The 12,664-nt window shown below is 35.4% G+C and overlaps 1 protein-coding gene across 1 annotated transcript in view; it reads left to right on the forward strand.

The window, feature by feature from the left end:
* The window catches only part of LOC113507426 (synaptotagmin-5-like), a 66,614-nt gene that overhangs the window by 42,788 nt on the left and 11,162 nt on the right, over positions 1-12,664 (forward strand). Inside the window, exon 4 of the mRNA XM_026890284.1 lies at positions 10,874-11,106. Within this exon, the coding sequence (XP_026746085.1) occupies positions 10,874-11,106 (233 nt within the window). The remainder of the gene's footprint in view (positions 1-10,873; positions 11,107-12,664) is intronic.

The raw sequence follows: 12,664 nt of genomic DNA on the forward strand, positions 1-12,664 counted from the left end.
TTGAGACACGTCAAGTAAATTGATATGTTCTCAATCTATGTCAATTTAGTTGGACAACGTTGAGTATGTGGTGATCGGTTTAATTATTCGTGACGTAGCTTTGAACGTTCACTAATGTTCAATGGTATGTCTTTCTTGTAAGAACTTCCTGGTTTCGTCCAACTTGTGGCCAAGATACTAGCTTTGGGCTATTACTGGATTTTTATCGGTGTGGAATAGTTATTCCAGTCTTCTTCGTGTAGTCATGCTGCGACATTGTTGCCAGGCTGATCTGCGTCGATAAATTCTTGTTCTGATTCTGTGTGTCTTTGTGAATGTATCTGAAAAGACTCAAGGATGAAATTCGCTACTCCTCGAATCATTTAAAATATATATACGAGTACCCAGATCTCAAATGTGAAACAACAAACAAAACACTATCAAACATACCTACATAATATATCTAACGATACACAAACACGGCACAATTTCCCCGCCTATTACACATTTACACTTCAATTATCACGTTCTGTCCGTCCTGCAACGTGTCTAGGTATGTTCATGTGCTATGTTTACCACGGTTGCATAGCCCAACAGATAATCTAGGTACGTCAGCGCTGTGGTTAACGCTTGACAGGCTCGCAGGTGACGCGTGTCACACCTCGGTTTGTCCTGATCGCTACATGTTTAGTTTTGCTGGGAATGTGACATCAGTCAAGTTGTTACGTCATAGCGTTGTTGAGTGCTTTTTGGCACGATGAAGGGACGAGGTGAAATCAGTTTTAAATATATTAAAGAGTTTTCATCTAATGTTATTGTTTACATCACCCCCCTTTTTCCTATCAATGTTAGGTCGGTTGCAGCTTACAGCAACTTACCGGTGTTTTACAAAGAGCGACTGCCTGCTTGACCTCCTCAATCAAATTAGTTCGTATCGTCGGCTGCACGATAGCCCTTAATAAAACTGGCTGTCAGACTTCCTACCTTCTAACCGTAACGACAGTCACAGGTGTATAAATGACAGCTGGGACCCACAATTTAACGTGCCTTCCAAAACACGAAAGAATTCCTAATGACATAGATGATCACCCATTCACGGATAATCGTACCAAGTGTGGCTTAACCAGTGATCGATCGTATTGGGCAGTTTTATTTAACCACAGTTCCTCAACTAACGTGGCCCGTAATAATCGTTAATAACGTAAATATAGAACGAGAATTCACATCTAAATTAAGATAAAATGTTTGACAAATAGGTTTCCAAACAGCCCCGTTTTACTGGACTATAGAAAAAGCAATAAAGAAACTCGTAATATTCTTTTTTTTACAATTTAATTAAGGAGGTTTTTTGCCGCCATAATAGCGATTGCTTCCTGTCCTTTGAATTTACTTAGGTCCTTTTTTTGCCGTGACTGCCTCTCTGTGAAGCCTTCCATTCTTAGGTATGATCTATTACTGTTTTATCCTTAACTTTTTTATTCTTTTCTTAATCATAAAATGTTTAATTTATTATAAATCAGTGACGTAAAGTTTCATCTCAAAAAAATGTTTAACGTGAGCAACATTAAAAAATACTGTATAAAAACTCAATTGAATTCATAATCAAAGAAATAGTAACTACTACAAGAAATTCCAAAAGAAATCTGTAGCCGTTGTTGGCATTGAATAGAATTTTAAATGAAGCGGATTGAAATAAATATAATCCAGTTTATTCAAATTCGACGGACCAAGAGGAAGGATATCAGAAAAAGCCGAGGACTGAAAGATTTTGATTACGAAAAGATTAGGAGCGGTGGTTATATTCTATCCTTGGAGTGAAATAATTATTTATGCAAATTTTCCTCTTGCTGACGTAGACCATTAAAGTGAAATAGGTCGTTCGGCACATTTATGGCCGAAGTTTATGACACACGCGTTGGATATTTTCGCCATTAAAGATATTGTTGGTATTGGATAATTTTAAGTTCAAAATGTTAGCTTGGGAGCCATATTCAAAGTAAATTATTTAATAATAAAAGGCGTGATCATATTTAAAACGTAGCTGCTGTTTGTAGGTACCTAGTATACGATATTATCCAAAAGTGAAAGTCTATTCTACCTGTCCATTTGCCAACAGGCTGTATCTCATGAACCATGATAATCAATAGACTTTAAGAAATATGACTATTTTTAGTAGCAATTCGTTTTTAATTGTCCTATATGTACGGTTACCACAATGTCACGAGTCTGGCTCGCATCTGGCCGATTTTATAAAAACTTATACTGTTTATTCAGAAGCGGGATTTAATTACATCCGCTTTTTTGGTTCCTTTTCCAAATCACGCTTTAAGCTAAAAACTTTTCTATTCATTATTTTCCTAACTAAAGTACAGACTTCCTCTCCGCTTACTCCTACTCCTGAATTCTTCTTGGCTTTCTTTACATTAACGAAATACTTACTTTCAAACACGAAAGGTTCGTGTTAACCACACTAATAGTTGAAGTCCAATTCATTTGACTACTACCTAATTTTCCGACGTTTACATTGTAAGCCTTCGCGATTGTATTACAGATAAAGTCAAAAATACTATTAAAGAAAAGCAATCAGACTAACACGCGATACACGAACTGTTTCAAGACTGTTTCTATTATCTGAGCTTCTGAAATAGCTATTTTGAGACTACGAAATAGTATGTGTGAACTTACAACTAAGTCTTATTTTCGCCACATATACCTGACTAGCTGTTGCCCGCAACTTCGTCTGCGTGGTTAGAATATATAAGTTATGACTTTATTTTCGCTCCTATTAGTCGCAGCGTGATGGTTTATAGCCTAAAACCTTCCTCGATGAATGGGCTATTCAACACAAAAAGATTTTTTCAATTTGAACCAGTAGTTCCTGAGATAAGCGTGTTCAAACAAACAAACTCTTCAGCTTTATATATTAGTATAGATTTTTGATTTGCTGATAGAGGTTCGTTTGCCATTTTGGATGAGTCGAGAAACAGAGGCCTAGTATAATGATTTAGAATGACCAAAGCAATGATATATACTTACTTCAGGAATTAATGATTTAATTTATATGTAGGTATCATTTGATAAAGGTAATTTCGTTAATTAGTCTCTAATGCTTAATTTAAACATATTTACCATTTTGTATATACAAAAAATTCCATCTTGAGTCTTTTGCTAGGTTATTTTCATATTACAAACATCCATATATTTCCCTGAACATTTTAAAAATCTTAGTTTATCTATAATGCTAGTTTGAAACCCATGTTTTATTCTATTAAGCCTGCAGCGCACCTCTGGGCGTAATAATAAATCCTAAAAGGAAGCGATACTTTTATGCGGGCACGTTCTTTAAAAGACTTTACACTTACTTTGAGACTGATCACTGAAGATGTTCTACGAACTAGATACATTAACTTCGCGAGACAGTGAGGGGATTTCAAAAGAAATTTTTACATGCCGTAAAGAATTTCTTTAATGATATAAAAAAGCCGGTCAAGTCGGACTTGCGGCACAGATACTGAACAAAAATATATAGACAAAGCGAACATATCATTATATGATGCAACGCGATCTGAGACATCCTCACGAAAGTTCATACAAACAGACAAATATCATAGAAAAAAAAGCTATCCTGCCTAACCTAACCTGGTGACACTGGTAATAAGGTTCAGTTTTTATCCTATTAAACCAGAGTCAAGGGCTATAGAAAACGCTTAAATACATTTATTGCAAACAAAACCAAACCTTTCTTTACGTTTCAAAACATAACACGGACTACTCCAGAGTGAATGTGTACTGTCAGCCAAATAGTATGATCTATATGACATTACTCTTAAAGAAGTTTCCTGAGATACCACCCGCCTGCACACTAATTTTATTAATAACTAGCTGTTGCCCGCGACTTTGTCTGCGTGATTTTCAAGATGTGAAAACAATGAAGTTTAATAAAAATGATCATCGCAAAAATGTAACGCAATATTGGAAAACATATTTTTGTTTAACATTTTAAGCTTGCTTTTTTATTTCTAAATTTGTATGAGTCTAGAGCCCCAATCACTATTTAATATCAGATGTTTGAATCAAACACGTTTCATCGTTTACGATACTATCCTGGTGTCAAATATTTCACAGCGTTTTTAATGATTTTTTCTTATTTATCAAGAAGAGGGGTTTATAAATTTGCTGACGAACGTATTGAGCAATTTTAATTTAGTTTTAAAAGTGAATTATATGCGAGTTTTCTCAGACATGTTTGAAATAATCGAGTTTTTAAAAATTGAGGCTGTAAGTAGGAAAGAATAACAGAAATAGAATATTAAAGACTTAATCAAGCGAGTTCTTAGTTTCGTTCGATGATAACATTGGTGGTAGAAAAATGGATTTAGAACTCAGATTGTCAAGCTAGATTATAAATCAGTCTTAGCGCTTCTGCTAAAAATATGTTACTTTCGAGGAATTTCCATTTCTTAATTTTTTCTTATTTACCCAACAACTGTAGAAGGGTGGGTTATGATTTTCGAGCACGCCTGTACTTTGGCCCGCCCTACACCTCAAATGGCTGGACGGATTATGACAGTTGAGGTATCATTCAATTTTTATGTTCTGTACCTCTACCATGAGTTTTTAGTGACGGAGCTCGCTAGCGTCTGCGTAAAAAATATCTATGACAAAATGTACAGCGCCCCTAGCGGTCACTTGAAAAACTAAAATCGGTAGTATGAGTTGACAAATAAAACCTATCGAAACATTCAAAACGTCTTCGACAGCGAGTAGCGAGCGCGTAACGTTTTGCGGTGGTTTCTCTAAGAATACGGTACCATGAGTCACAAATTTGACAGATGGTATCGACAAATACCATTACGATAGTAGTTAAGTAACTCACTTGCTAAACAAGGTGTGAAACGGTATTCGGTTTATAGTAATTGTTTAGTTTTGAGTATTTCTTGTGAGAATCATGTCGCTAAGAGAGTATTTAAAATCAAGTAGCACTAGTTAAAAGTCAATTTACATTGAATACACGCTGTCACTTTTTTACAATGAAACATACATAAATTCATTATTAAGGAAACGCTGGAAATAAGTCAGCGTTCACAGAGGGCTCCATCCCAACCAATAGTTCATTAAGTAATATTAAATTATATTAAAATATACTGAATATTTTATGCTCTATGAAGTTTAAAAAGTATTAGGATTATTCAAACACTAGCTGTAGCCCAGGACTCCGTCCACGTGGACTTCAGTTTATAGCGTTCGGTGGTCTCCGTTTCCATCAGGCTATCTGTCAAATTCAATACAATCGGTTCAGTAGGATTGGCGTGAAAGCGAGACAGACAGACAGATAATTTTTCGCATTTATAATATGAGTTTCAATAGATGCACAGTTTATCGATATATGAAACAATTCTACAAAACTAAAGCGATCGATCGGAAGACATAGGTACTCCCCAAAGTTGCGCCACATAACCATTCCTAGGTACCCACGACACCGCTTTCAATTTAATAATGAAAAATTACTAAAACCCAAAAGAGCAAGAAAAGTGTCCATCTATTTGTGATATCAAAAGAGTTCGTATATCTACATCAATCGCATAATTTAAAAAAAAAAAACTTTGCGAAACTTCAACGGTAAAGATGGCGACTTGAACGGTTTGTTTTTTGCCATCGGAATTTAACGAAATTCTCCATAATCCGAAATCTGCGGATATATGTTGTCGACTCAAAATCAATATATTTTTATGTTTTGTTATTCATATAAGGTTTCGATCGAGTTTACCGTAGTCCTGCATGAAATTATTAATGTAGATTTGAAGCTTTTTCGGGAATATATATCTTACTCTGTCTTTTAAGCAACGTTAGAAAGAAATAACTACATTAGGCGTGAAGTTAGGCACGTTCGACAACATGACAAGTATGACAACACGAATACTACAATAACAATCGAGCTCTCGATAGCGAGCGCGTCAAGGTTTTTTAAACTCATGGTATGAGTCCAATCGAAAACTATTCGATTCGCGTTTATACGCTATCGACTGTAGTAAAGTCATTGACGTTTTCGATAGCAACTCATGGTAGAGGTACTGTAACCAAAGAGGTAAACCGGAACCATATTACTGAGGCCCCGTTGTCTATTCGTCTGTCAACTGACTATCACCGTTCCTGAGATGCACTCAGGAACGGTGATAGTCAGACAGTAAATAATTTCTACACACGATGTTTTCTGGCGATATAAAGGAGACGTCAAATTATTTTTGTGGACGGAACTGGTGAAGTGAAACACTTTATGTTTGACAGTCCTTTTAATATTAAAACTGATCTTCCAAACAAACATGAGGATTATTTACAAAATAGAAAAGTTGTTACACGTGTTATCTTGGCCCCCTGGTGTTCTGATCATGACTTGCTCTTAAATAGCATGATAAATAAATAGCGTGATTATAAAAAAATATCAATCACGCATTTTTTGAAATTGACAGTTACAAAATTCTGAAGACAACATCTCCTAGATGTGGAATGTTAGGACTAAGCAAAATATGAACATAAAAGTGACTTTATGCATGAGTTCCATTTACTGTACCGATTTACGAAGAAAAATTACGTATTTTATTCGTTAACTTACGTGACGATCATTGAAGTGCATTACCGACATCCCTATTGCATAAATGGAATTAAAATAAAGAACTATACTAAAAAAAGAGGGTTAGCAGTTTATGCAAGTATAATATTCCTAGCCTTTCTAGATATTGAGAGGTTGTTGTCTTTCGAACGATCTGTAAAAATGAGTGTCATAAATTATATAAGAAATTGTTGGAATTGCTAAACACTAACCAAGCTTCAACTTTTCAGCTTATTTAGCCCCTCACTTGTCTGGTTTATTCCATGAGGTTGGTGATGAAGTTACGCTGACCGCACGAAGACTGCCGATATCGACAGCCAAAAGTATTTTCCAGACAGTGTATGACGGATAGGAATGAATATTTGGAAGAACCATGTGTACGGTTTCTATAATGGCGGATATAGTAAACTGATAAACTCCGCAAGACATTGAAAAAACCCAGATACCTATCAGTAGACATTGTTCTATTGATGTCTGTGTGTTTTTGATATAATTAACGAAATTCAATAGATACATATGTCAAAACCGTCTAGCGTACCGTCTTATTCAATGATAGCTTTAGTCTTATAGATCTATATCTTCCACATTCCATATGCAGATTTTTTGCAAATTTTTCATTTTGTGGGTTTTTTTTACTTTTGGCCCATGTAATGTTGCAAATTTAAGAAAACATGATTTCATTTTTTGAAAGGCTATGAGTTCCTATATTTGTTGCTACTTGTTACAGATGAACCAAGGTAATAACTATGTTGTTCATTAATTTATTGTTATGCACAGGTATAGATGAGATCAATGTGACCTACATGCGACTTTGGGTTGAGTGTGAATACGAATGTTTTGATGTTAAAGTAGCATGGCCAACATCACTCAGTTAAACATATAGGTAAAAGTAAAAGTTTAAAGTATACCTATCGTAAATAAATACAAAATAAGTATTACAGCATTTCACGTTTGAACTTGAGTAATTTTAGTACATCAATAAAAATAAAAATAATTTAAGTTCGAATGTTGCAAGAATGTATTACAAAGTAACAATTGCAAGGTATGATAGTTTATGTTTCTTTTATTTTACTTGTGATTTAGTCGCGCTAGGCCTGTAATAGACTTGAAAGAGAATAAAATGACTAATTTTGTGAAAATGATTAATTTTCGAAAAAATATATTATTACTCTGCCAAAAGTCTTAAGATAAATAGCGTGATGTTTTTTGTGTAAATTGATGACCGTACTACCCACTACCAAATTGGGTGAAAATACACCTCATAATTATATTACACAATGTTACGGTGGGACCAAAAATTTAAAACTTTACTGCTCATGCCCCCCGCATAGTAGCGTTATGGTTTTTATATGTATGTTGAATCAAGCGTTCGACAATGTTCATGCCAAATTTGAATGAAATTTATTCAGTAGTTTATGAAATGATTTGATATTTGTTGATAGATATAAAAGGCTCCTGCTCACCCCCTGTAAGGAAAAGCGAGATAATAAGTAAAAAGTATGTTGACCGGACCTCTTGTTGATATTCTCTGAAAATTTGAATCAAATCTATCCAGTACTTTCCGAGATCTTTCCGGACATACATACAGACAAACAGACAAACAGACAAACAGACAAAAATTCTAAAAATCATATTTTCGGCTTCAGAATCATTCGTAGACCACCCAGCAATTATTCTTTAAAAAAAATATTCAATGTACAGTTTTCACTTTTCTACAATTTTATTATATGTATAGAAGATAGGTTTAATGTATGATGAATTGCAAGACCTTGTAAGCGGTTCAGTTAAAGTCAGTAGGAGTCTGAGTCACTGCCTACTTCCTCCCCCGAGAAGGTGCAGAGGAAACCGAATTACTTAAGCCACTATGGAAAGCCAAGCCCCCAAACAAAGCCTGCAAACAGACAAGTTTGTCTAACACAATGTCACTTTGTATTTCTCATTAATAAGGATATCTATAATCTGTATCATGAATATAACAAGCTTACAACATTATCAGCCACCTGTGTCTGTGTACTACCTATCAACTAAAGTGAAACTGTACAAATTGTGTGAGCGAGAAAGCGCTCTACACAGCTTATAGCAGCATCTCTCTTTAACAGCAAGAATAATCTTACTTTCAGACATATTGGTAGATCCAGAGTTCCTGTATTATTCGAAGATTAATGATTTCGACCGGCATTGAATAGTGGTGTGATAATTATCTTCTCACTATTCACGAGTAATGACTTATTTATGTTGTATTCATGGTTAGATAATACATTTTACTTATCCGTTCCGGATTACTAGTGTATAGGTAATGGTGGAGGAGAAAAATAATGTTCTGTGTTTAGGGCTTCGTAAGCAAAGAGAAAGTGGAGCTCTATTACTTAAGATCCGCAGTATGTCCGTCTAACACGAGGCTGTGTGTCAGAAACGATAAATGTCTTGTTATAGCTAGGTTTTTAATTGAAATTCCTCAACATACTCTTAATTTGGACTCGTAGCTGTAATGGTTTCATTATTGAACTGTGTTAATTCTACTAAATGTAATGTTTGTCTTCGTCAAAACTGTTTAGTAGTTAAATGGTGGATATCATAAGAAAAGACGCAAATCAATACAATATAATCAAATAATCACTCCAGTAAATGCCATCCAAAATGAAGTAGACAACGAAAGTAAAGCTGAAAATCTTCCCGAAGTCGCTATAACATTTCATAACATTATACATTTCTCGCGGAAACTTGAATAGGCTTCAAAGCTCGGTAACAAAGTGCGATATAATGGTTCAAGGTAGAACAAAAATGTATGAATAATAAAGTGACGGAAAACTGCCATAGGTCATTAACCCTGGAGGCTTGCTACCACGTCCTGAAGTAGGTGTGCAAGAGAGATGCCGCTCTACGAAGTGTAGCGCGCTTTCTTTCTTTCACACATTTTTGTGGTTTAGATTAGACTTTCACTTGTTAAATTACTTAAGATTAATTTACTTTTTTTAATTTATTCTCAGGTCGATCTTTGTATTTGTGTGATCCACAAATACTGGTCCTGAGTTTGAGTGTTTTTGTGCATGTGACTTGAATGTTAGTGAAACCCCCCACGATACAAGGATTACATTTCTTGAGAGCGAGATAATTTTCTAAAAAAAAAGGAGACCAAGAAACAAAAAGTATCTAGTCTCCCTTTGATATGAAATACGTCTCGAATGACGTACTAATTAACATTATTTACTATAGTAAATTGTACTCATGTACGAAACAGTAAACAAAACAGTTCACCTATAAACTTTCTACATTCGTTTCAACTTTTATAAAAGGAAATTATGAACTGTAAGAACTATAACTCAAATATAACAGAAAAGTGACAAAGTTTTTACGTGAACTTAAACATATGAATAATAAAACGTTTCATGTGAGTACGCGTGAGTCAACCCTATAAGAGAAAATCGGAGCTATTTTAAAGCGCTATTAAAGAAGAGAACATCTAAAATTTTACTTATGACTGAGTTATCGAAAAACATCAAGGATATATTGTTTTGTTATTGGCAACCCTTTTTTCGTATGTTTTTAGGCTGAAAATCATTTTAATGTTTCACAAATCCGACTCCAACTTGGCCATTTTTATTTTTCATAATTTCCCAAAGATCAAAAATCATGGCAGATCTAAAGAAAAATCACCGACGGATCTTAAGGACGGTGTCACCTATATTCCTTGTCTAGGCGTATACTTTAAACGCGGTATTTTCCTTAAGACATTTTACCTGAGCGCTTGCAATTAAAAAGTTTCTGGTGAGCTGAAGTGAAATGGCTGGGAAGTCAATTAACTTCGCAACCTTACGCCGAGATAAGCAGTTACCTACAGTTTAGCACGTGCTTTGACGAAGCATATTAAATGCTCTTCTCGAGCAAGTTGCACGATTACCATGAGTTCCTTAAGTAGGATTGTTGCTATTGTGGAATTAAGAAGCCAGTTTTCTTAGTTTGACGCGTTCTCTATCAGTCCAGAAACTAGCTCTCCGCTAAAGTACCGAACCTTAAAATAATGAGTTAACTAATAGGAAAACTTGAGAAGCTTCGCTCGAAGTGGGTTACAAATAATTTCAAAACTAGGTCCAAAACAGTTAAAAAAAAAATCAGATAACTCACCAAATATCTACACTTACTGACTATGATTTAATAGACAGCACCCTGATGCCCTCTTATACCCTCCCCAGTTTAATTTCTATAGCAGTAAAATAAAAACGCACCGTTATTTTAATCCCCCCCCCCTCCCATTGTAGCTAATTATTTAACAGAGGTCTTCTTCCCCAGAGTCACCGCGGCTCATCACCAGCGATCCGTACCTTCGCTCCTGATGGTCGCACGCTGGAGGCTGGTGCTAGCGGCGTGCCACGCTCACCGTCGCCGCTGCGCGCCGCCTCCCTGGACGTGAGGGCGGCACCCCTTGCTCATGGCTCGCTCGCGTCGCTTGCTGATACACCGACACCTTCCAGTCCCAGGCACGCTCCGCCACGATGCCTATCACCACTTTTGATGCCGCCAAGGTTAGTATGTATATGTTTTCAATGGCTTCGTTTTTTGCTCAAATTGTACCGGTATATACAAAGCTGACAGTGTGGCTGAGTACTGTTCTAAAAAGGTTAAGCCACTTAAATCAAGGTTACCAGCTAAGAAGAAGATTCGTTCTTAATGTATTCTGATGACATCGTAGAAGCTTTTAATATCAGCATAACTATTGACGAAAATATAATTGAAATTAAATAATTTATTAATATAAAAAGAATTCCAGAAAAGAAAGTTCATTACTCCAAAAATTATTGTTAAAATTTTGAAATGTATGTGTGCTCGTTTTGAACGGTAATAATGCAACAAAATACATCTAGATACCAATATCTAGCTATCTATCTAACATTTGACGGGAGTTAACTCCTTGGATACTTCGTAATGAGTAACTTTACCACAAGTTAATTTCAAAGGCTAATCCGAAAGCTTAACTAAGTCTAGATCATATTGAAACACGACAGCTTATAATGTCAGTGTCATACTTAGACGATGAAATATTAATTAAGTTAGGAGGTTATAAATTTAAACTATGCTTATTAGGGCTTGTAAATTCATTAATCCGGATCGAAAGTTTCCTTGGAAAGAGAGAAATTAAACATAAACATTCTATATAGCAGGATATTTTTCTTTGAATTTAAACTCTACGCACGAAATGCAAATTCAGTAATAATGGTAAATTGTTATTTTCTTGTCTTCGTTAAATTTTACTGTTCGTGGCTTTTCTTTACTACTTTATTATTTTACCTAAAACATCTAGTTTCAGAAACTTCATTTACCATAGCCTACAACCCCATAGGTTCACTCCCGTTAATAGCGTGCACTTCAATGGAGATTATTAATTAAGGAGGAGACCACAACTGGGTCAGTGATAGTTGCATGCTTCACCCAGGTTCAAAGTACAAGACCAGGCAGTAATTTACCAACACTATTTACACTGCCATCTTGTACCTTGTAGATACGTACTTCTCTATCCGTGCCAAAGGCATTGGTCCTTTTGTTGGGCAAAGAACCAGTTTCCAGGCGTAATGGTATATACCTACTGTAATAGTCTGCAAGCGGTTGAGCTTCATTCTAAGTTTAAAACTACCAATTTTTGCTGTTCTATGATAGAATACAATTCCAAGAAACGTAATGGACTTAATAATAACTTTAAAACAATTCCTGTAAAAATGTTTTCTCAAAAGCATATTTCCTACGTTAATTGAGTCACAACAGCAGTTAAAAGTACCTCAGTAAGTCAGATTCATTTATAAAACATTAATCTCTTTGAGTTTCCAAAAAAAAAGGAAACGGGACTAACAACCTAATTGAAGAGCTCACTTAAATAATTAACACGGTATGTAAATCACATCGTGAGTCCTGTTTGAGATCAAATATTCCGCGTTACACTTCATCAGTTATTTAATAAAGTATTACACGTAAGCTTGAGCGCTATGGGCGTTACCTTTGACCTTTGGATCCGGGACTAAAAGCCCAGCATTTCGTTCGGCAGTTAGAACTCATGATTGACTGTGAAACGACCTTATATAAGCTACTAAG

The sequence above is a fragment of the Trichoplusia ni genome, chromosome 2 (assembly GCF_003590095.1).
Source record: "Trichoplusia ni isolate ovarian cell line Hi5 chromosome 2, tn1, whole genome shotgun sequence".
Lineage (NCBI taxonomy): Eukaryota > Metazoa > Arthropoda > Insecta > Lepidoptera > Noctuidae > Trichoplusia > Trichoplusia ni.